The sequence below is a fragment of the Motacilla alba genome, chromosome 2 (genome assembly GCF_015832195.1).
Source record: "Motacilla alba alba isolate MOTALB_02 chromosome 2, Motacilla_alba_V1.0_pri, whole genome shotgun sequence".
Classification (NCBI taxonomy): Eukaryota; Metazoa; Chordata; class Aves; order Passeriformes; family Motacillidae; genus Motacilla; species Motacilla alba.
In genome coordinates this window covers 43984839-44012682 of record NC_052017.1, presented here as the reverse complement: position 1 = coordinate 44012682, position 27844 = coordinate 43984839, and the positions used below count along the sequence as shown (strand labels likewise).

The 27844-nt window shown below is 40.2% G+C and overlaps 1 protein-coding gene and 1 long non-coding RNA gene across 9 annotated transcripts in view; both read right to left on the bottom strand.

Annotated features, from left to right (window-relative positions):
- The window catches only part of LOC119698119 (myosin VIIA and Rab interacting protein), a 206314-nt gene extending 190643 nt beyond the window's left edge, over positions 1 to 15671 (bottom strand). For 2 of the 8 annotated variants that reach the window (XM_038129701.1, XM_038129694.1), the window contains exons 1-2: positions 15313 to 15671; positions 1341 to 1490 (exon numbers count right to left, since the gene is read on the bottom strand). In XM_038129701.1, coding sequence (XP_037985629.1) covers positions 1341 to 1450 — 110 coding nt within the window. In that variant the 5' untranslated portion in view covers positions 1451 to 1490; positions 15313 to 15671. The remainder of the gene's footprint in view (positions 1 to 1340; positions 1491 to 15312) is intronic. The other 6 variants (XM_038129699.1, XM_038129698.1, XM_038129696.1 and 3 more) reach the window with 4 other exon arrangements.
- A 1078-nt stretch (positions 15672 to 16749) lies between these two features.
- Positions 16750 to 21865, bottom strand: LOC119697395. The gene is made up of 3 exons (XR_005255837.1): positions 21750 to 21865; positions 21324 to 21418; positions 16750 to 20294 (listed from the first exon to the last, which is right to left on the bottom strand). It is a non-coding gene; the product is annotated as an uncharacterized LOC119697395 (long non-coding RNA).
- Positions 21866 to 27844: the final 5979 nt, after the last annotated feature.

Genomic DNA, 27844 nt, shown 5'->3' with positions numbered 1-27844 from the left:
AGTGTCATGAAAATTAGGTGTCATGAAAAACTTCAGTAGCAAAATGAAAAAAACACAAACACCAGCAGAAATTTTCTCTACCTAGGCTTTCCGGTCAATTTTCTGTGTGCATGCCTTTCATCCTTGCCCCTCCTCCTCCCACTATAAATCTATGTATAGAACAGGCAAGATGCCCTAGCACTTCCCAGATGTGGCATACTTGCTCCAGTAAGATACAACCAGTCATAGTACAAAAAGCCAGAGAGAGCACACACACTCATCCTCCTTAAGCTGTTTCTAGAATCTCTTGGCTGTGTTGTGAAAAATTATCAGAGTAATCAGAACAACCTATGGTACAACAAACAGTCAAAAAAAAATTTCTGTATGCCATCCTCATGTAGTTTTTTCTCCCTGCAGCAAGCTTGCACAACCCAAGCAAGAACTTGCACAGCATGCTAAAATTGAAGTAGGCCTATGCTGCAAGACACATGTCTTGCTCCTAATGTTCCAGGTGAGAGAGTTTCAATTGCACATGGTATATATGCCCAGTTTTCTGTTGAGTTCAGTCATCTTCCTGCTCTGTTGACTTCAGCTTCATACTAAATGAAACAGATGATGCCTGAGATGAAAGTAGCACAGTAAGAGAATGTGCATTTGCCAACCATAGATAGAGACTTCAGAGCATTCTGGATAATAAACAATTATGTGTTCAAAGAAGGTAACAAAAAATCAGGCATAATAATTCAAGGAAATATTGTTGAAACTAGAAATAAAAATACTGCATCTACCAATTCAGGTCTCTATCTGTAGTCCCCTTGTCACATACCAAATTTCCTCAGCTACCTTGCCAACAAGTTCCATCTGTTTTCTTCGGGATTATTTCTGCTTGCCATCATTTTGTACACAGACTATCGAAAGTGAAGTTAAGTTATCTCAACACAATGGATAACACATCCCATTGACTGCTTTGGGGGAAAGAGATGGGTTGAACTTCTTCACTTTCAGATATCTGCATGTAGACAAAGATTCTGAATAAAAAGACGGAACTGACTACAGCAGGGAAGAAAATTTTCTTAACATAAACTTCTGCTTTTGCCACATCAAACACTACTTAGCCTCTACCCAGGAGATATACACAGGTGATTTAGAGACCATTTCTGTGGTTTAATCTAGAATAGACTAAATGCAAAAATTAATTACTACTCAGTAATTGAATTCATGCGGAGGAGTTTGAATATTTCTTGCCTCTGTGACAGGAATGATTATTAATGCATAGAACACCACAAAAATGCTGCGTTCTCTGGTTTCCTCCAAAGCCAGTTTGTAATAATCAAAATAGAACAATATTTTTAATCCTTTACCTCAGCCTTTCCTCTTCTTTCTTACGGAGGCTGAAATCTCGCTGAACCACCTGGAGCACATGCTCTGCTTCTTCATCAGTCAAGCCAGAAAGGTCCAGTTTTCTCCCCATTATACACTGGGTCCTGGATATGAATAACTATAAGGAATATCTGAAATCAGAAAAAGGAAATAAAACAGAAAAATAAATTGAAAGCACTCATAGTTTTCACAAGTGTGTGGAGATCACAGGCACAAAAAGGAAGTTGCTGCCATAAATATCAGAAAAGAAAACATTCAAATCTTTTTGTCTGGAAAATACCTTTTACACTGAGCCCAACCATTAACCCAGAACTGCCCAGTCCACCATTAAACCATGTCCCTAAGTGCCACACCTGCACATCTTTTAAATACATTCAGGAATGGCAACTCAACCACTTCCCTGGGCAACCTGTTCAAATGTATGACAAACCTTTCAGTGATGGAATTGCTCCTAAAATCCCATCTAAACTTTCCTCAAACAAGTTGAAGGATTCATTTCAGAATTATTTTGCAGGTTCCACATACTGAAAGCAATCACCTCTCATTCAAATATCAATGAAAAACATAAATTATTTGGGATAATAAGAGATGCTGAGGACAGACCTCACTGTTGCTCTCAAAAAGGAACATGTTTAATTAAGACAGGTTAAATCAGGTTTAGACATTTCTTAAGATTTTATAAAACTGCTTGCAGTGCAATCCGTCACTGTGTATGAAAGAGAACACATTCTGTTGTAACACTCAAAAATGTTTTATATGGCCAACTAAGAAATCAGGAATTATTTTAAAGCACCATTTAAAAAAGTAAGCATATAAATTTTAAATGGATTTCCCAGAGTGACTGAAAAGATTTAGATATCACTATCTATATTTAGATGTCACCACTATAAGGTTGGAGGAGAAAAAGAAGTAGTTAATATAATGTGTGAATTGAAGGTACTGTAAAGTTTGAACGAGAGCTTGGTCCATTAAGTTTCACTAATGACATTTATTCTAATTTATTTTCTTGTGAATTTTACTCACTTAATTGAATCCTCATAAATTCAGCTCTCAGTATTAACTTGTGTCATTTGATTTATGCAATTATTTGGGCAATCATAGAGGCGTCCGTCTCTACATTGTGTTACAGTTTCAGAAGCAAGAGACAGTCTTTGCATCTCTGTTACGAGTCTCCAGCAATGTATATAATAACCATGAACACACTAAAGTTTCTATAGACTATACAAGAGGCAACTATTACTGACTCTTCATCCATGGTGAGTGGCAGGTGGATGAGGCTATGTAAAGCATCTAAGCTCGTTCTGCCTCAAAAACCTCTAGCTGTAAGGAAAACTGCTACAATTAAGTGTTCCAAGTAGTACTGAAAGTAGAAGCATGGAGGGGAAAAAAATCAGCTTTATTTTCTAAACATTTCTTTTGCTATTTAGATAATGATGTAGGATGTGGTTGGCTGGGTTTCGTTTGATGGTTTTTTTGTTTGTTTGTTTGTTTGGTGGGGTTTTTTTTAGTACAATATTTACCTTCCTACAATCACCTGATTACCCTTCTTCAAACAAGAAAAACACACACACACAGAAGGAGGGCACTGCTTATTTTTTGGTTAGGCTGTTTTGGTTAGGCTATTCATGAAGTTTATTCTAAACTGCTTGCTCAAGAATACAACATTTCACCAAAACCAAGCAGATGGTATACAAGCTTAGGTGAAATCAAGATGACAAGATCCCTCCAACAAGATACATAATCATCATAGAGCTGAAAAAAAAAAGATCACAATGTTCTGGCTTGTCTCTGAATCTACTAATGAAGATGACAATAAGTATTTAATAAAGGCTACAAAAATTTACTTCTAAAAAAATTTACCCTGATTTGCTTAGAAAACAAACAAAGGACTGTATGTAGTCTTCCTTAATCTCACTTGCAAGACCAAGAATATATGTTAAAATAAAAGATTAGCTAAAGCACAGCAAGGAATAACTGGCAAGATGTTGTTTTTCAATGCCACACATGCATAAATTATTCTCAAAATTGTCACTGGAATATTAAGGTTTTCCTCTGTCCTTTCACCTACAGTCTTTACACCAAAACCTCATGAGCATTGGCAAGGAAAAGAAAAGGGTTTGCTGAGGTAACACTTGGGTTGAAACTCAAAGACAGATCATGAAGTGCCCTGGGACAGATCCTTCCCTTCAGGTTTTGGGATATCTGCTCAGCTCTTCCCACAGAAAGCAATTGAGTGCAAAGGCACCTCTGCCTTCTAAAAGCATGGAAGGGCTTCACTACAGGAGAGACACATCCATGGGGAAGTAAGCAGGGCTCTTCCATGTAACTTTTTTCACACAGATACATTTAAAGAGAAAATAGGGGATACATAGTAAAAGGAAATAAAACATTTTTAAGCAATTTCTGGAGCCAGTAGAGACACCTGCACGCAAGGGTTACAGTCTTCTGAGACACGAGATGATGAAGGTAACTGGAATTTCATCTTTGATCTCCTAGTATCTTAAGCATCAAATCAACATCTGTAATTAACATTTTCATAATAAGTTCTCCCTTCAGGTCTTCATCAAAACCCTTTTGGAAATTGTTTAAAAAACAATAATGTTTTTCCACATATGCAAACTGGTCCACCAGTAAAGAAAACTGTCCCTTTGATTCAGCTTCCAGTGCTGATTGTGACCATGTATTAGAAAGGGGAAATTTACCCCTAAATTTGGGAATAAGTGGGCAGCACCACCACCTCTAATTTTCTGGGGTTGGAAAAGACTTCATTTCAAGTATATATACTTTAAAATCAAAAGCAACTTTATCTTTAGACTTTCATGTGGTTTAATTCTCTATGGTATTCTCAGTCTGCATTCCAATACTACATTAACCTCTAAGGAATGCTGTGTGTTTTCCTAGGAAATAACTTCTCATCACATTACTAAATCACCTCTGATCTGGGAGTATCACAGTAGTTTATAAATATTTATGAACAATTCTCAAATGTCCTTTCTGTGGTAGATCCAGATTATGCATTTTGGAAATACACAATGGCAAGTCCTCTAGAGGAAATGTAACAAATTACACTTAAAACTACCTTAAAACACACAAAATAGCTTCTAAGCCTAAAATAACTTCTGGCCTCAATTAAAATAACTTACATGAGGCTGTTCAGATGATTGCCATCATGAGTACTTCTTTGGTAAATCTCAAACTGAACACAAAATCTAAGATCTCACAGACTTTACAAGGAATAGTATCACTCCCTAGAAAACTTTTCATCTACAAATTAAAACACTGTAACAGAAAAGCCTAGGCTTACAAGACACGATTGGGTACTGTTTGAGTAATACTCTAATCTTCACATTTCTTACAGTCTATTTTAAAATCTAATTAAAACTTCCATGTTGAAAACATTTCTTGAGTTTAAGCTTAAAAACAAAATGAAATCCCAGCAAAAAGAAAAACAAGCAAATGAAATGTTTTTCAAGAACTGCAAGCAACGCATGGTTTCAACACAGACAAGGGCATCAACACAAGAAACAAGGGCAAGTAGTGCATTTCCTACTCACTCATATGACAGCTAAGCTGTTTGGATTTGGCGTCTCAGCAGATGATTAGCATTACTGGGAGGGTGGGGTGAAAAAAAAGTTTTTTGGGCTAAGTGCCAACTAATATTTAAGACAGATTCTCAGCTTGACAAAGAACCACATTATAAAGTTAATTATGCAAGTGGTCACACTGAATATTGTACAACACAGACTTCTTAGTTTTATGCTGTAGCAAAGCAATCAGCACTAGTGAGGCTGCATCTGGAGTCCTGTGTCCAGTTTGGGCTTTCCCAGGACAAGAAAGGTACTTATGGCACAATGATGGTTAAGGGACTGGAGCATCTTTCACAGGCAGTGATGCTGGGAGTATTAGAACAGCTCAGCCTGGAGAAGAGAAAGCTTGGAGGGTATATACAGTGGGTATCTGGAAACAAATCTTCAAACAAGAATATCCTACAATTCTTTTACAATTCTTTCTGTTTCTGAGCACATTTTTAATCAAGATTTCACTGGTTTCCACAACACAATACAAGCTTTGCTCTAAAATGCTGTTGATGTGCACTGATGAAATGTAATACCTGAGGAACCAAGACCACAAACTCCTTCAACCCACTTATTTGCAATTGAAATATTTCATAATACAATACCTTTTCCCCACATAGTCTCAGCTTTAGAGTCACCAAGCTCTTCATCAGAACTGTTCTACTCTGTTTTGCTACTCTACTGCTTCTATAATTTCCAGGTAGAAAATCGAGAAAAAGACACCTACTAGTAATTATATCTTTGCTTCTGTTACCAACAAGTTTATCTTTCCTTCCTTCAGCAGTCTGCCAGGACCCAAATCATACTGCTCAATCTTTCTTGTCATTCTTTCCAGAATCCTTTTAGTACTATAGGAAATTCCTTAATTATAATAATAACTATAATCTTACTGGTGAACATTTTTCCCTTTTAAATCATACAAAATAGTCACCTTTCTAAGACAGAGAGGAAGACAAGCACTTTGTCCTCAACAGAGCTCCTTCACTACCCTCGTATTTTAAAAAGTTCTGTTTTCTGAATTGTCCAAAAGAAGTTGCCACATTGCTCATGTGAGGTCATTATGATAATTTTTGAAAGCAAATATCATAATACTGTGACATAATGTCATACGCTTCCACTTGAAAAATATAAGGGAATAGTGCTTTGAGTTATGTCAACACACTTGAATAAAACAGACTTCAGCCATAAGCCAACATTCAAAAAACATCACTGTCCAACATAATTTCTACTATAGCTAGCACATCATTAAGTCTGAAATGAAGTCTAATTAACACTGGCCCCAGATTTGTTCATCTTTCTTAAACTCCAAGAATGTCTAGAAGCTTGACTAAAAAACACTGAGTATTCTTCTCTCTACACTCAAAATTAACAAATGTCTCAAAATAAGAAAAGGGAAAATATACTCATCAGAACTAAAAGGCCACCTCTTTGACTGAAAAATTAAATATAACCCACCTGACTTTAACATGGGACTTGTATCTGGTGTATCACATTTTAAATGAGATGCAAGATAAAGATCTCAAAGACTATGTTATTCTTTGTAACCACACTGATTTTAACTGAGTTTTACTGCACATATTTCCTGGTCTACAACCAAAGCAAATAAAATTATCTTGCTTTCAGCCTTGGACTAATTTTGTGAGAGATTTGCAAGCAGCAAAATAAACAGCTGGCAAGCTCCCAAGCAAAGTTACATTTGTTTCACTGAGGAGAGTGAGGGGTAAAGCAGCAGGTTTGAAAACATGAAGTTCATTCAGTTCCTTCAGGGAGAAATGTTCCTTATTAATGCAAGTTATTACAATAATTGTATGTACATTTATCTAAAAGATTGCTGGAACATACCATAATGGATGAAAGTGTAAGCCTTACAGGTCAAAGGTTAGTACTGCATGGTTTTAAATTTTAAGCTATTTAGGAAATAAACAAGAATTTCACACTCTTCTTCTTGCTTCTGTATTTTACGTTATTTTAAGTACTGAATATGAAATGGCAGAATGTCCCTAGACAGCTGGGATAGATTTAATTTTCTTCTTAGTAGCTGGTGGGGTTAAACCATGACACAGAATTAAAAAAATTAGTGAAGTCATATTCCATTCAAGAAAGAATGGCATCTCTCATGTAAGGATAGCCCTCTCTAAAGGCAGAACACAACACATAGAAGTGTTTCTAAAAAATGAAATCTATTTTATTTAAATAGAAAAAAAATTAGAAAAGACTGAAGATTGCATTGTAGGACCTAATTTCTGTCATCTACCTCTGATGGTTCAAAAAAAAAAAGTCATATTAAAAAGAGAATCTGTATAACAACTGATGACTATTTTATACCTATGTATCAGGCCTACAACTAATACACAAGTACAAATGGCACTGGAGATTCAAAATGTGATACAAAAGCTAAATTGATGGACCAGAATAATCTTCTCACTGGTAAAACTGAACTAGAGTCAAGTCTTTTCAAAAAATCCACGCAGCTGCTAAAGATCATAGCTTATCTGGCATATACTGATTTCACATATTTCATATGCAAGTGGATTTCTAGTTAGTGTATATTCTCATTTTACTTGAGTCTCCTCTTCCATTGTTTATGCTGAATTTAGGCAAATCATGTTCAGCTCTATTTTCTCTATTTAATAGCAACCATCTTATGGAAGAGTGCATAAAGATGATGGGTCTGACAATATTCTGACTGTGTGAGACTGACTATCACTCTTCCAGAAATGAAGAAGACAGTTTGGAGAAAAAGACAAAATTGGAGCAGTAATGTGCTGACACACAATTGTATCTTGGATGATTTGCCTTCTCTCCATGTGCCTTCAATCTAAAGCATGAAATCCAGCTCATTACTCTAATGGACTGTCAACCAACTCCAGAGTGAATCATCACAGGACAGCAAGAAAGCCAGCATGTGCACTTAGGGAATGCAACAGATCCCAAACAGTCCAACACAATCAGAAATTTGCACATCTGTAAGCACAAGACTGCAGGGGCTTCCCTTTGAATGCCTGACCTGCAAAGTGGGGCTCAGAGCTTAATTCTATGTGCCCGGACTCCCTGCACAGAGAGAGCAGCAGCCACTGAACTGAGTTATGCCTCTTCCACCTTGCATCAAAACACAAACCAGAACACACCTGGCCAATCAGGCTTCACACTGCACTTGCTAAAGCCTGAGCCAGCATGAAGAGAATACAAAACAAAAAGCTCACTGGTACTCCTACCTCTCCCCTCAGCATCAGCTCAAGAGTGAGGACTGCAAAAATGCATTCACCCACCTGTGCTGCATTACACATGCCACAACTTTTCCTGAGACACCTGTGGTCCCAGCATTGCACAATCAATGGCCCTCAAATGAGCCCCCTGGATTGAAGGGAGATAAAAGAAACAGTGACTACTACTTGGCTCCTTCAAAGAATTACAGGGTTTCTCTCTCATTCTAAGATGCAGACAGAGAAGTGAGCTCTCACTTTTTCAATGTAAATACACGCAAATACCAGTCTAGTACTGGCACCCAGAAAAACTCAGGTCAGATGCCATATTAACTCTGGGAAGGCTCAATTATTTATCTCCCTCCTTGTGGAGGACAACTGAGAGAAGCCCTCATCAATGCCTGTAAGTATCTGAAGGTGGGGGGGGAGGGTGCCAAGAAGATGTTTCCAGGCTCGGCTCGTCTTGGCGGTGCCAAACAATAGCACAATAGGCAAAGGGCAGAGGCTGATGCACAGGATGTTCCACCTGAACATGAGGAAGAACTTCTTGAAGAAGGCGACCACACACTAGAACAGGTTGTCCAGACAGGTTTTGCCATCTCCCTCACCAGGAATACTCAAAAACAACCTGGATGCAATCCTGTGCCACGTGCGCTAGGATGGCCCAGCTTGAGCAGGGACATTGGACCAGATGACCAGATAGTCCCCTCCAACTCGACCCATTCTGGGTATTACTGTGGAGATCCCTACTTCAGATGCCAACATCCTGTTTTCCTGTATGACCTAAAGCAACTGAATGATATAGAAGGTCCCTTGCCATACAAGCTGTGGAGCACCACATGACAAGTATGTGCATGAAAATTAAATGCCTTCCCCTCTACCACAGCAGTCACTATTTGTAAGAACAACTAGAGATAACATTCAATAAACTAACCAAGAAAAGAGGTCCACTAAGATAGGTTTTTCAACTCCAAAATGCCAAAGCATCACTATTAAGTGGTGATAAAGCTTCTCATCTGAGTTATTAACATCTTTAATATGAAAAATAAACATTGAGAGAAAAGGTGAAGCTTTCGTCAAAAGTCAAGCAGCTCTGGAAGCACTATATATTTTGCATCTGGATTTAATTCTGCACTTCAATAATAGAGGCAAAAGAGTTATGATAAATTAAGAAACTCATCATAACTTGAAAGCCATATTGTGATTAATCCTTGCAAGCTACAAAAGTAAACATTTAAGTGTGGATTGCTTGACTTCATCTAAAACATCCATAGCATAAAATCCAACAAATATGCAAACATACCACAGGCATACTTAAAATATCCTATACAGTAAAATTGATATTTTTCCCCACAACATCTGTAGCACTAATTGATATCCCTCACCCCTCTTATGAAATACCACCCATGAACATATAATTAAGATTTATCCAAGAACTAAACTTTCACTGAGAGAATCTTCCTCCAGGACTAGAAGAAGGACAAAAGTTCTATTTTTAGAGGTAAGAAAATGCTTCCAACAGCAGTTGCCACAATGAGGCAGTAGTCTCTAGTGCTGCCAGATGTGAAAACAAATTTAATACAGTGAATCACTGTTAATTCAAGCACTGACAGGAAACCCCACTGCAAATTACTGAATTTTACAGATTAGCAAGTAAATTAACAAAATAAAAAGCTAAAATAAATTCCTAAGACTGTGCCTTCCATATTCACTGTGACACCTGCAAAATGCTTCTAACCCTGATTTATCCTCAAAGAAGCAAGAATCATAAGATATACAACAATCAAGTGATGCGTATAAAGCCACATGTCCCATTTCACTAAGACTTTGTGACGAGCTGCAGTTGGCTGACACACAACATATGCCCTGTGCACTGTAAAAAGGGTTTCAGTAGCAGGTTGTCTTTGGTTTGTTTAGGTAACCATTTGTCAAGTGGCATAAAGCATGAGTAAAATAGAGGCAGAGCTTTAGAAAGCCTCTGAAAACCAAAGGACCTGGGTTAATCTATCAGGTGGGGGAGTTAATGGATTCGTTTGTTGACACTGGGACCTACTCCACACTGTGCTTAGAAGACACTCTGCTTTGGACCAGTGCTCAGCTGATTTTTTTTTATATTGACACTGCACAACATAGAGATAACCTGAGCCTAGAACAATAAACACACACCTGAAGTTCTGGATCATAAATTTATACAAATAAAGAATGTTTGTATTCAAGCATAATACATGGTCAGTTATTTTCTGGAGTTCAAAGGTCAACTTCAGTGTCAGGTTTTGACTGCTGCTTCACCGATATTTGGATCCAAACTGGAGCAGTGTCACAGCTCCATTAGTTTAAACTACAGAACCAATGCATCCTCCTACAGACTCAGGAAATCATCCAGCCAGCACAGACCCCTTTTTGAGTCCCACATAACTTATTATTCGAACAGCATAATCAAGTTAAGCCACCACCTTTAGGAACTAACTAGGGCTCCTCACTTAATCATGTGAGGAACTCAAATCCACAGTATTTCCAGTGATTTGCCTGTTTTGACCTGTGATACTACCTTGGAGAAGGAATATGAAACTTTATCACTTTATCATTAAACATTAGAAAAGAAGTGGGAGATGGAACAATCAGGCTTATCCTCCTCCAGAGGTGAATTGCTTTCTGCTCATTTGGGACCCAATTCATGGTTTCTGTGCTTGGAGTGATCAACACATGGACAATTTTTGGCACTGACTTTTAGATCAAGACCAACTGAGATAGTGAAAAACAACATCACATTTTTGAATCCTCCCCAAAGCTCTTTCAATTACTTTTGAAACCTGATGGTGCTCCAATTCACACACTGTGGTTTAACTTAAATCCAAGTCACGGTCTGTCAAACAAATATCAAAGCACTTATGACAGCTAGATGCAAGCACTGAGATAACTTCCAGAAAGCTACTCCAAGCACTCCTGGGGATGATCCCTGAGAGGCAAAAGGATCAGTTCTCATAAGGGGAAAAAAAGGTAATCAATTTGTTGCAAGATTAACAATGGTTAGAAAAATAGGTGCACCTCTGAAATTTGAGGTATTTCAGGTCAGTGCTAGTTGCATCCCTGTCAACCACACTTAAAATCATACACTGCACATCCACACTGTAGCAATTAATCTTGACAACACAAACCAGCACTTTTTTTTTTTTTATTACCCTGGGACACAAAATCCTGTTCATATGGCTCAAAAGGGCCAGAAGAAAACCCCATTAAAAACATCTTCTGTCCCACAAGTAATGCCCAATAAGCAAAGAAGCTCTTTTATTAGTTTCAGAAGAGATAAAACTCATTGCAAGAGCAGAACAGAAAGTTTATTCCACTAGTTATAAACACATTTTTGCTTTCAAGAAAGAAAACAACTGATTATGTACTGTCTTCCTCCAAGAGCAGAAAGTTGGTTTACAACAGCACTTATCCTGCGTGGAGATATGTGGAGGGCGCTGGGGAAGGGATTGCTTCATTATTAAAAAGCCCCAAAGATTTCAGGCTGTTGCCTCGCTTCAAGACTCATTAAAGACAGTGGGAATGCCATGAACTTTAACAGCCTTTGAGAAAGCCTACACTTCAGATTGCTATCACAAGCAGATACTACACTTTCTACAGAAAATTACCTCCGCACCCTTTAAACAGACTTAATCCACAAACTATGGCTGCCCCATTTATTCTTCTCCATCAATAAGCAGCACATTTTGCAAAGAAGAGTCCAGAAAGAGCTTTTTGAAACTGCTACATAGCAGAACTTGAGCTTGGGTGCTCAGCAAGAGGACAGGATAGAGTTGCAAAGTCAACACCAGCAAAACTCAAGAAAACTACTGAATTGATTACAGTGAGCCAGTGGGGACAATGCCATTGAAAGTGTCTCATCAAGATTAATCTCCACAGTAGTCAGCTACAGTCCAATGGGTGATGTTTTATTTGGAGGTATAATTTCCCTTGAAGAATGTGTATTTCATTTCCTGTGGTAATGCTTTAGATCTTAAAACAATCAATAGATAGTAATAACTCAAATAATCTGAATACCAAACACCAATATTAGTTTTTCCTTTTCTGATCATCAGTGGATCAAAAGATTAATGAAGCATAAAATGATAAAAAGGAACAAGAGATTTTGTTTCTTTTACTCAGTTCAGGAGCTAATTGGTCAGTAAAAAATTGCTACATGAAATGTTTTACTAGTAGAACACTCTTTAATATGTATAATATATATATATATGCATATCTTGCTGTGCTATTGAAGTTTAATGCATATTGGCCTGGAAATTTATTGTGCTTCTATTCCCTGAATAGCATGCATAAGATCAAAAAATCTGTCATTATTGCAATAATGCTGATATTAGCTTTTGACCGGTCAAGCCATTGCAGCCTTTATACCCTCTTCATCTATGATAAAGCTGCTAAGGTGATTCATTAAAATGCTTTCCACTACAGTGTGCTTTATTTATTTATTTTCAGGACACAGGATGCCAAGCATAATGTTTACTCACAGAAAATGCAGCTTTAAAAAATAAAGCATGGCATTTTTCTACCAGATTGCTAAAAAAAAAAAAAAGATAGCATGTTTTAACTGGAAGTTAAACAGCAAGCACATCATAATCACTAGCCTACCACATGAGTGACAAAACTTACTGGTGTATCAGATACGTATGGGAGATTTTGCTCTTCAGTTTCTGTAAATCCACAAAATTTCAGACACAGGCATCTTTGACCAATCTCAAAGAGAGATGTACAAAGCTAGACCACTGCTTAAAATTTTATCAAATTACACTGTATTTAGCCCTTCTGTAAAATTGCCTGGTTTTACCATAAAGGTGAAGTTTCTTTGGTAAATTGAGAATTAGTGTGATGTGCTTCACTTCACACCAAAATAAAGCATTCATATGCCTCATCCCTTAAGCTCTAAAAGCTTCTTCTGAAAGTAAGCTGCTATAAATCTCTGAGTATAAGAAACTTGGAGCTGTTTTATTCTCTGGCTGTCAGTGGTTCACAGGTAAGCCAGAAGACTTTATTATCTCTAAGAATCTATCTAAAAAAAATAACCAACCTGAATCCAAAAGGAAGGTGAATAAAGCATTCCACAGGAAGGCAGCATTAATCTGCTCAAACAATTCAATGGGTTTTCTCAATGAGAAAAGCTGTCCCCGCGGTTTTCATGGAATTATATTCAGCTAGTTTCTTTCAACTTGTCCAGCTTTCCAAGGGCAAGTTAAGGTGGTTTACACTGCCAAACTTCAGTTTCCAGCCTTATAACAATAGGGCACGTTAATGTTGGCAGCAATACAAAGGAGTCGCATTTTCATACCAATCTACTGTTTATGAACAATAGTGCACTTGGTACAGACAGCCTTGCTTCATCATCACCCATGCATGCTTTGGGGATTTTTTTTCCTTCACTTAAATGCAAGCCGTTCAAGTGTTCTGTTTACTGCAACTATGAAGTGAGAAGGGTGAATCCCTGCTGTGTTCATACACTTGGGTACACTCTATGTGGTGCACTCAGATGCATTCATCAGGTTAGCATGGAAGCAAGAAACCAACTCAGGAAAATAAATGGAAATTTTAACTCAGTTTTCTAGATCCAGACAGCAGTGGTTCAGAGGATGACCAAAAAAGCACTACCCTGCCTGAAAGGACAATATTGTGTCGTTTGAACACACAGCAGGTCCAAGAGGCAAATCCTGTCACAGGGTGTGGTGCTCTAAGTATGTATCACCCCTGTGAGGGCTACCAGGGTGGAATTGACTTGTGTGCATTCTCACCACTGCAATTAACGTATCACAGGTATTGAAAGGGCTACTACCCCGTTTCTAACTGCAATGCACTAAGTTACCTGACAAACTCCCCAGGAAGGCTACACATGAGCCAAGTACCTCTTTAGATGCTCAGGCATAAGGCATCAGTAAATATGCTCTGATACAACCTGATACCTGAGCAATGATGGGTAAGGCAGTAGCTTCAGGGGCTACATACAAGATATGGCATCTTCTGATTTTTGCACAGCTCTGCTCACTTCCTAAAGGTAGGATGAAGCAGGAAACACTACTGTTTGACATTTAACAGCAGGGGCTTAGTCAGTGGTTTCAACGCAGTTAACGGAGAACAGCTATCACCATAAATAAGCAACTGTAAAAAGCTGTCCAGTTTGATGACAGGTCCATCAAAATCAGAAAGATGTCTGGTAATATGAGAACTAGACTAACTATCCTTCCATTCTCTCTCTCTAGCCTTCCAGAAAAGGCTTATAAGAGGAATAAGTAAAAACCTTTATTGCTAAAATCTTTACTGTGCCTAGTCTAAAAAACTCCTGGCTCCATAAGGAGGCAGCTACCCACATTTTCAGAAACGCAGGAAATAGTAAAATGGTAGGTATGAGACAAAAAAAACATAATTTGTCAAAATAGATTGCTAGTTACAGTTAATATCCCTGCAAACACGCTTGAGGAGCGACACACACATGCTATATATAAGGCATTTTGCAATCTAATTCGGTTACACTTGCCTGAAACATAACACAAATCCCAGCACAACACAGGCTCCGACTTAATTAGATTCCCTAAGAAAAGTCAGTCTGAGCCATATGGTATTTTCCTCAGCAGTTACGATAAACTGACCTTGATACTAGGAAAACGCACGCTGCTTCTGTCTGAGGCATAAATTACAAGCGCAGCGTGGCGGGATGCTCCCATGAAACGGGGACAGCGGCAGCGCCACGCTGAAACCCTCCCCGGGCTCCCGGGGAAGTTGATCAAGAGTAAAACACTCCAATGATAAAGATGACGATGATGCACTGCAGTGACAGCGCTGGAACAGCCACGCGGTCAGCAGAACACCACGAAGCTGCTCAGACATCTGTCCGGTAATTAAAGCACAGCCTAATGCCGCGCTGCCGCGGAGGAGCGGCCCGCCTCGCCCCCGAACACCGCCGGGAGCCGCGGCCCCTCAGCCACCGGCCCGGCCCGACACCCGGCCCCGCCCGACCCCTCCCCAGCGGAGCGGGGGCCCCCACGGCCCGAGCCCGGCCGGCCCGACGGGCGCTGCGGCCCCGCACCTCGGCCCAGCCGCAGGCCGCCCCACGGCGCGGCCGGCCCCGCGCTGCCGCGGCAGGGGGACCCCCAACCCGCCCCAACCCCGGCCCCGGCCCCGGCCGTACTCACCCCCGGCCAAGTGCGAGGGCTGCACCACAATGGCAGCCGGGCGGAAAGCGCCTCGCTCTGGGGCACAGGCAGAGCCACCGCCGGCGGCTGCGTCCCGTCGCTCATGCACGGCGGGGTCTGCGGCCGCCCCGCGCCGGCCTCCGGCCACCACCTGCGCGGAGCCGCCGGGCACAGGTGCCCTGGTCCCGCTCCGCACCGGCCGGTGCAAGGCGAGAACCGCTGTCTCCTCCTTCTCCTTCTCCTCCTGCTGCTGCTGCTGCTTCTGCCGCCGCCGCTGCTGCTGTCGCTGTCGCCTTCAGCCCTCCCCGCCCCGCCGGACGCGCCGAGTGCTGCTGCGGTGCCGACGGCGGCAGCTCCCGCCGCGCACCGGCACCTGCCCGGGCGCTGCCGCCAATCGCCGGGAAGGGGCCGGGCAGGGGCGGGGGCGGCGCGCCCGGCAGGGGCGGGAGTTGCGCGAACCTCCGCGCTCCCCCGCCCGCGCCCCGGTGTGCATCCTTCCCCAAAGCTGCGCCCCCGACAGGCGAGGACCAAGCTCCCGCCGCCCCGGCGTGTGCCCCGGGGCCGCCCGCCGCTGTCACACCTGCCGCTGTCACACCCGCCGGCCGGCGGGGACACCTGCGGCCCGTCCGCCACCTCAGTCCCAGCTGGCGAGGAGAGGCAGGGAGAGGCACAGGTGCTGCCAGGCGGTGCCCGTCTGGGCCCTGCCGGGGCGCGGGCCGCCCGTGGCGGGTGTCTAGTAAAGGAAAGAAGAGGCCGATTGTTGGGAACGGACGAGAATTCCATCCATATGGATGCGGCGCACCGGGCAGTCGTAAGAAAGGTGCGGCCTGGTCAGTCGTTCAGCTCATCTGTGAGTCACTGCTGTAACGTGGAAGCGCTTTTTTATGTCCTGAATCACTGCAGATTTTATTGTATCAGGCTAATTACTTTTCTCCTGGTATTATTTTTCGTTCCTTTTTTTTTTTTGTTGTTGTTGTTGTTGGGTTTTTTTTCCCATGCTTGCTTAACTTCATTTTAAAGTAGCTGCAGCTGTTTACTGCAAGGTATGGACTTATTTGATCTCAGCCAAAGTGCTCTGTCAAGACAGATGAATTCAATAAATTTTGGCAGGTTTTCAAAGAAAACATTTTCTAGGAGAGTATTTTTGTTTACATGAATTTCATGGTATAACAAATAAACTGTTTTAGCAAAAGTTTACTTCTATGCTAACCTACACTTGCCTGTGTTAGTAAAATGGGTGCCACTCTGTGAGGCAGACATCACATTCATTTTAAATGTGTATGCAAAGAACAAACAAACAAAAACAACTTCAGGAAATACTCTGCATCAAACATCATTTTGTATTTCCCAAACACATGTATAGGTAAATACATGTCTCAGCATTTCCCAAACAGAAGAAATTTCTTCTTTAAATAAAAACAAGAAAAAGAAGCAGTCATTTTCAGCAGTAACATTTTTTCAAGAGCATCATGACATGGCAACAAATCAGGGATTGACTTAAAAAATAGGTCACAAATTGCCTCTATTAGAAGAGTAATCGATAACACACTTGAGCACTTTTAATAATTGAAAAAACATCTGGATAGAAACTCCTCTCCAATATTCCAGCTGAAACACTGGAAGAATAATGTTTTAAAGTCAGCCACCAATACCAGTAATTCTTTAATGCTTATGATTATACAGCCATGAAGTCAAACAGATAAAACTGTTTGAGATCCTGCTCCTCACACTCGAGGTACTAAGTTAATATTGAGTTCAAGAGCAATGTCTTACCCTTGCCTCAACATTCTGCAGTTAGGTACACAGAGTGTTTTCTCCTTTCAAGGTAATATTTCACCTTCTTCACCACTGGAGATAAGGCATTGGACTTGAGGCTCTTTCCTTCCACACCAGTTCAGTAACCAATACATTTTTACATGTTTACATGTAAATCAGTATATTTTTACATCTTTACATTTACGTGTTTTTACTGCAACAGTACTCCACGGGGAAGGCAATAATCAGTGCCGCAGCTAAGCCAGCCATTAACTACTGACAGAGTGCCACTGAAAGAGGGGAAAGGAAACAATGCAAAAGTGAAGAAATACTATAATCGCCTTGTGGATACTGTGCTGGACTTCTCTATTTGACTGTATCCCCACCTTACTTTTTAGATTCTCTATTTGTCCTCATCTACAAGTTTTGGTGTCTCACCTGGTGAGAAAACAACTTCTCTTTGCATCTGTAGCAGGTGTTTTTGATGGATGCCATTCACAGTAAAAAAAAAAAAAAAAAGGAAACCAAACAAAACCCCCAAACCTGCATAAAATCTCTTTTTCATCCCTACAAGCCAAATCATAAGGGATAGATGGGGAAACTGAGATATGCCAGGCTTTCCCTGGAACATGAGATACAGCCACTGACTAATTAAAATAAGTATCTAAATGACAATGCGGAATAAACAGAAGTCTAAGGAAGAGAAACTATCCAGAGGCAAGTCCCTAGTGGTGGCATGGGAATTTTTACCCCATGAGCAGCACATGCCCAAGCACCTTCCCACCCAGTGCCTGGCAGTTGCAGAGGGGAGCAGGACACTGAGAGGTGCAAGGGATACTGGCAAGAGTGAGCAGTCATCAGGGAAGGAAGGCTGCCCTGCACGCTTGTCTCTCATCCTATAGATCTGAAATTCCCAGTTCCCCATACATTCACAACAGTTAGGATAAACTACAGACCGTGCAATCTTTCAGTGATAATAACCTCGGTGTGGAGACAAGCAAAAAAGAAGTCGGACCCAGGGAACACATTTGTAGTAACAACAACCGTGGAGCTGTCTAGGCAGCAGCATGGGAAAAATCTTGCAAAAATGGGAGGCAGATCTGGTAATAATGGGGTGCAGGACAAGAAAATAACGTGTTTTCTTGGTGGTAAGTTTCTCTTGTCACAATATAGCCTTTTCCATAAAGAAAAAAAGTCATCCAAATGCAGACTGAAATAAGCAGGCTAGTATTGCTTGGAATGCTCAGCATTCAACTCCTCAGGCTGTCCCCAAGCTGTGCTGTGTAACCAGCTGGCTGCACTGGTGTAACGAGGTCAGGGCAGGCTGCTGCCAGGACCTGTGGGACCCTGCCTTAGCCTGACAGCAGTAGTTCTGGGTAGGAGGTCCCACTCTACAAAGAACTTCCCTCTGTCCTCAGCATCCATGGAATGGGGCTGCTAGTCATAGGAAGATTTTTGGAGCACAGTTCATATGATCAGGAGTTTTGGCCTTCTTTTGTACAGCATATGATTGTTGCAAAAACCTTCAAATGAATTGCTTTTTGGGAAAATAAGATTTTTGCTGGTCTGGTATTCCTTCAGAGGATACACAGTGGGGTGCAGAAATATGATGTTAGCCAATGTGCACAGTCATGCTGGATTATTCATAGACAATCACAGACCCCTCCAGGAGGACTTTGTGAAGTTTGCTTTCTGAGTGCCCCAACCTTCTCAATAAAAATAGGGAGTTTAATAGGGAAATTGGAGATGCAAATATGGACAGTACCTGCTGAAAAGCCACCAGCTGCTGTCTTAGCCACAAGGACCAATTATGAACTTATTCCTGCCTACTGGTATCTCAGGGCAGCAAATGAAGACAGTAATAAGTAATTAAGTTTCTCTTAATTTGAAGTGATCTCTTAAGACCTCAGAGTATTTGCACAAAGTGTAGTTAACAATAATTTGATGGTAATACCTTGGAAGTCATTGTAACCTTTTATCTTAAGGTTTTAAAGGAACTTCATAAGCACAAATCACATTTTTACAAAGTGTCTATGCAAAACATAGAGTATTATGATAAATAAGTTAAAATACTTAAGTTATTCATAGGCCATAAGAAAATGAGCAGGCAGAGAAAGAACTGAAAAGAATGGACACATTTTTAACAGTACTTAGTATGTAGGGCATAACATTTGATATTACATTTTGCCATGACTTTCCTTTGGAGATTTCAACAGCCATGCTCCCTGATCCACAAGCCTCACAGTGTATGGAGGAGCTCTAATAAATGCTAAGTGGAAAGAGAAAAAGGAAAGCTGAGAGAAGACAGGATTAGGGTTATTTACCTACTCTAGTAAAGGAGACAGCTTGAGGAAGTTTTGGAATTTACCAAGCAGCGGCAGAATTCAGGTGAGCTAACTTTGAAAGTTAGACCTGAGCAGACTTTGAAACGGCACAAACTTACCAAACTCTCACAACTGGGATGAAAACAGTTGCAGACAAACTGTAACTAATGCAGAAAAAACAATTTATGATCAGTGTGGGGAGAGAAAGGAGGGTTTTTTAATTTTGTTTTTTGTTGTGGTTTTGTGGTCAATGAAAAGGCAACAACAGGAATATGAGTTAGTAAGAGAGATGGTAGAGAAAAAACGCATGATACATAATTAGTAAGGGAAATTCTTTCCATGATTTTTAGAAAGAATGGGAATAATCAGAATGCTAATAAGTTGTAGAAGAGAACATGATGCTGCTCTATTGCTGTTACTGTAGATTTCCTCATTCTTTCAGGGTGCATAAATGCAAGCTTGAAGGTGTTTGCGGAAGAAGCTGCGTGCAAAGAAATGAAGACTCTTTCGGTGCTCTTCCCTTATGACTGTCACTAAACAGGTATGGTCAAGGACATTAAGTTCCTACATTTCTGCAAGTAAAAAGAAAATTCTTAAAAAGGTGTGGTGGCTTCCTCAATTTCCCTGAAGAATGGACTTCATTTTTTGGCAGTGGCTGAAACACAGGAAACAATGTGAGGATGTCCTTCATCCTCAGGGGGTGTTTTTTTGTTTCTTTGTTTATTTTTCTCCATTTAGCCCCACCTTTCATGCAATAACTCCTTCTTAGTCATCAATCCGAGGATGAGCAAGCAGCAGGAGGGATGTGGTCCACTGATGCTTTTCTTTAGAGCTTCATTTGTGTCCTGGGCAAAGTGGCACTGAGGATGTGGTAGCATCTTTAGTATGCCTCAGCTCTGCTCTCTTCTCCACAAATTGAAAAAAAAAATAAAAAAAAAGAAAAAAGAAAAAGCTCTGTGATGCCCAGGGGAGGAATAAGAAAAACCATGCAAGTCTCCAACTAAACAGGAAAATGCTCATATTAAGGCAGATTTGACTTCACAGATTCAATCACTGAACAAACAGGAGCGAGTGTTGGTTTAGCTCTTGATCTCTTGTGTTTAGTGATGTGTTCTTTCAACTTCATTTGATTTCTTTGCACCAGAATCAACAGACAGCTGTGAAATTTTGGGTTTAAAACAAACCCATCCAAGACTATTATGCCTGCAGCTCTCTTTTGGGTTCACTGCTTCAATTCTCTAGCACCATCAGGAATTTTTTATTGTACTTAACACCTCTGATACCTAGAGCCAGACGACAAGAATACACTCTAGAAGGTTGCTTTTCATAAAAAGACCTATAAAATGTTTTTCTTATTCAAATAAATTGAAATTTTTCATAATCTGAAGTTATCAAAATCTAACTTGTCATCAACCCAACTGCCTTTGGCTCAAACTGATAAATGAAGGTGATAGTGTTGAATGCTTTTCTGTCCCTTATTATAACTCTATACAGAAAAAACATCCTCAGATGCATAGAGTATACATTATATAATTCTATGCTTATATTTTACAAGAAAAACCACAGCAAAAATGAAAAAAAAATCTTTATGAACAAAGCCTTAAAAATCCTAGGCAGTACAAAACCAGTGAATTCCTTTAAGGAAGATTAGTCAAAATTAAAATACTTTCTATTAACTTCTTATATTTTAGTACATCCTGAGTAAAGTAGTTTTCAGAATTTTTTTTTTTTTTGAAAGAAACCCTAATCCTGATAGTAATTTCCGCATGAAAATGAGGTCAACAAAACCAGATCAGCTGAATTTTCCAAACAATTTTTTGGGGATATAGGATTTAACCTTTTCTGAGTCAAACAGAAAATTCATCTTTTCAAGAGAAAAAGTTTGCTCACTTTTTTCCCCGTCCCATTAGACCATTGGATTGAAATACGTACAGTTTCGTTCACATTTACAAAACTTCTGTGCAGCCATCTTACATTGAAGTCCCTTCTTCTGTGATAGTCATCTGTTCAGAATCAGTAGTGCATGGCTGAGGAAAAAATGGATGTTGCAAACAGCAAAAATATCTGGTGAGAGTGAGGCAAGCTCTTTGCTAATGACACAGGCTAGTTCCTTAATGTTCCTGAGCCTTGCTAGTTAGGTACACTGACTGGTAAGGTTTACCCAGGAGCAGAAATAACAGATATTTTGAGAATCTTTATGATACATTTAGCAGAGATGGACATTCAAATAAGAATTATCAAACAAAGGCTATTTCCACAATGACTCTTTAGAGAGCTAGTTTCTCTCTTCCCAAACCCAAAGCTTAGAGGCAAATGCATAGCAACAACAGTCAAAGCAATTAAAAGAAAGTTGCCTACCAGCACCTCATTCCAGAAAAAGACTGAGTCAAAGTATTGTGAAAGTAGATGTGTCGGATGCTGGCACATCTAATCATGTTACTGTTTGACATATTCTTGCACAACCTCTCACATGCCTTGATTAAGTTCAGTACCCTTTGAGCTTGTTCTGTACAAGTGCATAGAAAATACATTGTGCTTGTTTCAAAGAGCTTACCCCATGAATGCTTTAATTCCTCTCCCTGGATTTTCTGTAATCAGTTTGTTACTTGGTGTTTTCTCACACACAAAGTAAAATTCTTCTCATTTAATTTACCCCCAAAAGAACATGGGATATACTGGAGCAGGATTATATCTGTCACAAGCTGCAGAAATGACTGTGTGGTTTTATTCAAATCAAATCCTCCAGGGATTGTCCCAAATACACACAAGTTTCTTTTTTCTGTGTCTGCCTTGGGACTTCAGATCAGCTGCTTTACTTTTCCATCTTGTTTTAAAGGTATTGTGTCTGACAGGACCATGTCACTTCACCTTGCATTGTCTTTGCAGTGGGCTGCAGGCACTGCATGGATGCACTCTTCTTCTGCAAGACCAGCATCAGCCCTGCAAGATTTATTCCTTAACCCCTTCCACTCTGTGCAAATTAGCAATAGTTAGACTTTAGGAATGGCTCATTTTTATAATTCCTATGAGAACCACATTTCCCGTGTGCAAACTGGCATACACCAGCCCTCCAGCAGACCCAGGCCCAGATTACATATGTCTTGTTTCCCTGCTCAGCTCTGAAACTCTCAGCTCTCAGACACACCAACAGGGTGTGTCAATCCAGACAAATATTTATATACTGAGCTTCATTTCCTTATCCAAGTTCCTGGTGAATGTATAAAAATACAGTCACTAGAATTTTAAAACCTAGAATACCCACATCTATTAATTAAGTATTTAAGGGGAGAGACCAGTTTCTAATTGCAGGGCTTGAGCTGTTCATTTTCCTATGGGAGCCAATTATTGTTGTTCTCCTCAGTGGCATCTCCACTTTAGGCCATAGGGTAATGAAGACAGATGAGTAAATAGTGCATATAAGATATCTGTGAATCATTAACAAAGTCATTAAAACAATTATAGATAATTTTTACTAAAATAAGGTCTAGCACAGAGAATAGTAAATCTTATTGTGATACCAGGAACAGAGCTCTGCAGCCAAATCTTAATCCAACAACTTTTTGATAAAAAAAACCTCTTTGGCATTCACTTTGAAAGCCCTCAGTTGTTTTCTTGTGGTCATTCTCATGAGGAATTATTCTGATGCACTAGCTCTTTGCTGACAAGTATCTCTGTGTCACAAAGATGCCTACGGCCTTCACAGCAGGACTTGGGAAGGCTAAGAGGATGGTTGCCCAGGTGGGCAAGCATTAGTCCCTAACTGTAAATATTAAGTTGCAGACCAATGGTTTTCTTTAAAACACCTAGGAAGAGCATGGCCATCAAGAGCCTTCCTGGGCAGGTTTCTTCATGGAGTTTTCCATGTGTGGGTTGGTACCAGTGTGCTGCACATGTGCTACCACGTTCCCTTAAAAAAGTTGGCATTGTTTGACTCCTCCCTGTATGCAAACCCATTTAGAACAGGCCTCCATCAATGGGTAATAAAGCTGTTACAGCCATCACTGCTTGATGGCTTGATTTCTGGAAGAGCAGATGGCCCATACCTCTAACTGGAGATTTCAGCCCATTTTACTTCAAGTGTTCCTGGTTCTGTGGCTTTATTTCCTTGTGCCTGAACAGCAAAGCTGGAGTGGTCCTGAGGTGGCATCTGAAGTGCAGCCTCACTCCCATTACCACACCTGTTGCAGAAAGCTGAGAAATTTGATCTCCATTAATGAAACTAAATTTGGTGAAGGTTCATAATATTTATTTTTCTCTGAAATAGTCTGAAATTCAATCCTTGAAAAAACAAAATTGCTACAATTATGTATTGCTGTGGTAGAAGAGAAAATAAGGTTTCCACAGCAACTACTAGTAGTGACCCAGCATAAACCGTGAGCATTATGGGACTTCATTACTTCTAAACTATTCAATGGTCTATATTAAATGGCACTAACAGGAATAGTTTCAGTTACACTTTTAATGCCCTGTTGATGCATTTGATGCAAATAGCTCTACCACAAGCTATAACTCTTTGGAAAAAAACCTAAGCCAGAGCCTCAAACAGAATAGCAAATAAATTGTCAAGCCAGTGTTGCTGTAAGACTTTAGCTTTTATATCTGAAATTCATTTGTTTCACTTGCAGTAATATTGCCCTTTCTTGCAACTTAATCTTATCTCTACTACATGCATAAACATTTTAAAACATCTCCATATGAAATATCAAAGTATTTAAAATTACTCTATTCTCAAAGGCATTATCAAGGTTCTCCACTTGGTGGAAGGGGATATTTTGCCAGTGGAGAAGTGAAGGGGAATACAAAGGGATGAGCAGAGAAAATTCAGGATCCCTGTAGGCCCCAGACACAGTTTTATCTGTGAGGTGAGGTTCTCTGAACAGCAGATGGGGAGGATAAGGATGAATTATTGATAAGACAGAAGTACATAGGATTTTACCAGCTACATGAATAATAAAATTCCTTCAGTCTGTTGACCAAGTGCAGTTCAGGAGCAGGACATGAGCACCAGCTTTGCTGGTCAGTTCTAGGACCTCAACATTCATTCCTGCTCACTGAGAAAATTATAGGGAGTCAGATGCACACACTCATGGAAGCTGATAACTCAAATCTCAGGAACTCAGGGAAAAGGAAAACAGAAATTATAAATGAAGTATTAAGGAAGTACATCGGTGGACTGTGTTCAGCTGTTAACAGGAGAATCCATTCTCCTAACCTTCACTGGAGCATTAACTAACGTTAGACCACAGATCCTGCCATTCAGATAAAGAAAGGTCTGTAGATTTCATGAAATCTGCTAAAATGTTTTTAAATCTTTTCCCAATAGGTTGTAGCTAATATGGCATCTTAACCAAGAGAGTACATGTGTATGGATACACATACAAGTTGTCTTTCCAGACTCATTCAGTGTCTCTTTAAAGTCACTAGATGAAGAGATAAAAATCACATAATCTGCAATTTTCCCATCTCTGCTTACACCATGCCTGATATGATATAAGAGATGGTACTGTAACAATAACTGATGAGAGAGACTACAGCCAGTGATTCCTGTAGGCAGAAAATAAACTCACACCTTTCCAACTTCCCTTGTGTGACTGTGTTGGGACATAACTTGTGTCTTACTTTGCAGGACTACTACTCACAATGGGATTACTTAAATTTATTATTTCAAGTAAAAGTTATGTGAAAGGTTGGTTTCAGCAATACAAGAAAAAATCAACAGTGAAACAGCCAAGGTTCTGGTTGAGACCAGTTCATCCATCAAAAGCTGAACTCAGGAATGACAAAATTGTACAGATATATGGGGAGAAAAAGATGCCTAAAAGCATTTCCAAGAGCTCTCAGCAGCAACAAATTCTCATTTTAAAGGAGTCCCACATCATTTTTGGAGAGGTCATACCATTGTTTTGGACTAAAGTTTGATTCCTCCTTGGCATTCCATTCCAGAATCACAGGATCTCCTTTTGACTGAGAGGCTCCATCCCAAAGCAGTGAACAACATCCTGGCCTTGTTATAGAAATTCCAACAACATCAGGACACTGCAATGCAGCTCTGAAGCCTGATGTAGCCCTGGTATTACCATGGTGCACAGCATCTCATTCTTTTCTTCCCAGTCTGTAATGACCCAAGGTAGGTTATAAAAGGTCCTCTGAGGCTCTGGGGTAGAAATCAAATGAGACTATTCCTCTGAAGCTCCCCTATTATGGTCCTGGCAGGGGACAGATCATCCCAAAGGTATTGCTTATCTATGGAGCCAATCCTGAAAGAGCCACAGAGTCACCTGCATTCTGCTGCAAAATCATGCTGCTTGCTTCAAATTTTTCTTAATGTTTTATATGATTTGCATTTTAAAGTAAACACAATCAGATTCGGACACTTTGCAGCACATATTATAGACAGCAAGGGAAGGAAAGAATACACTCAACATTGGAAATGACAGTCACATCTGTTTCTACAGGGAAATGAGAATAGACGGTGCAAGGAGCGTGATATCTGAATCTGTATCACAGCAACTACAGTTGAAACAGTGGCACCAACAAGGTGAGTCTCAGACAACCTCATTACTCTCTTGGTGTGATTACTTTGGTGGTTTTTCTCCTAAATGCCTGTTCCTTCTTTTGTAGGGTCTGAATGTGCAAGTTATTCTACCCCTCTCTGCCTATGCTGTACCAAATCTATCATGGATGACAGTGATAACTTCAATCGCTTCCCAAAATCCGTATGTGACTACATTTATTATTTTGCTTATTATTATGTTTTATTATTTCAAAGATTCTTTAATGGCCTTACAGGGCATTTCACCTTGTACATTTTTCAGAAGATTAACTTTTTTGAGTTGCAGCAAGTGTTTCATATGTGCAAATAGTTCTTTTTACCTTGCAAAATATTCCAGTGCATTTTTGAGCTACCGGCTGCTAAAACTTTGTTCCAAATTAAATTGTCATTTTTTTCCCAGTCAGGAAAATATAACATGTACTTACTATTTGTTAGCTTTTTATTGAATGGAATATTAAAGGGCACCAGCAAAGTACCCAGCAGCAACCTAGACTATTGTTCTTGCTATAACTGCTCTAACTATAGAGATAAATTAGACCTTTTCCCCCTCCATAAATCTTCATGAAAAAACTAATTCATGTCTTTGGCCTGATTTCTCCCTCTGCTGGTCTGAAACAGAATCTTTCCAATGGGAAATGTCAAGACCTTTTGTATTAAAATCTGACCTCTGTGCTTGCACTACAGCAAAGAAAGCATGATGCCCCTGAAGTTCATCCTCTGCAGTTCCCATGAATTACATGCTCCTGTAATCCACGGACAAGGACAACATCTTTAATGTTCTGGCCACATTTATGTTATTTCTTCTTAAAATACCTCCTCTCTGTAGGGATTTGAGCTTGAATAGTCATGTGATAGCATGAGAGTAAATCACAAATCCATGATTTATACATTGCCTTGAACCTCATTCAAGGGATGAGAGTGAATTACTGTTTGAAGTTTGCTCTTTGTTAAGCAAAATGGAACCCAAGAATGGGAAAAGATGAGACAATTGCCATTTTAACATTGTAATGGTAAGAATAGCCCAAATTCTCTGAGGCTGGTTATTCCTTATTCAAGAGAAGCCAGTCTGCATGGAAGCTATGCTCAAATGACATTGCCATTTTGTTCCTCCTCAGTCATGCTTTTCTCTCCTTGGGCAGTCACATAGTGAGCTAGCTCAAGGAATGTGGCCAAAAAATGCCTTCAAAAAGTTATTTTTTTAATCCAGCAACTTGCACTTCGGTCAGCTTAATGAGAGAATGAATAACAGCCTGATCACAGCTCTGGAACATTCAGGTTCCCCGATTTCCTTAAGATAGCCTTAATTTCATCTACCTCATTTGCCGTGTTCTCCTTCCAAAGGACCCCATCACACTGTCTCTGGTTTATCTTTGGGCCTGAGAGGTGTCCTTTAACCTACAGTGCCAGAACACAGGTGAATGTGCCAACACTGAAGTCCACTTGCCTACTGTCTGGACTAGGCCACCATGTATTCCCATGGAATGCAGGGAGTATGTCAGCATGGATTATGCTCAGATCAACATACCCTGGACATCCATCTTCCTTACAATTTAAACTGCAGAGGAAATATTGATTTTCAGCATGACTCATCGACAAGTTTTTACCTCACTGTTTGCCACTGACGAAGGCTTGTGTTACTGGGTTCTTCCAGCCACAGGAAGAGAACCTGATCTTCTTCAAGGCTGAGCTCTCCCAAGGCTGGCACAGGCAGCTGCTGCATCCCAGCACGTAGCCACGTCACAGCACCAGGGTGCTCAGGTTTGTAATCCTGGAGCAGAAATCCACTGCATTTGCACAATCAATTGAACCAGAGGGAGAAGAAACGTGGGGAAAGTTTCCAAGTCGAGGTTCATCATACAGCTGTTTGCATGATGAGCCCATATTAATTTCTGCACTGAAG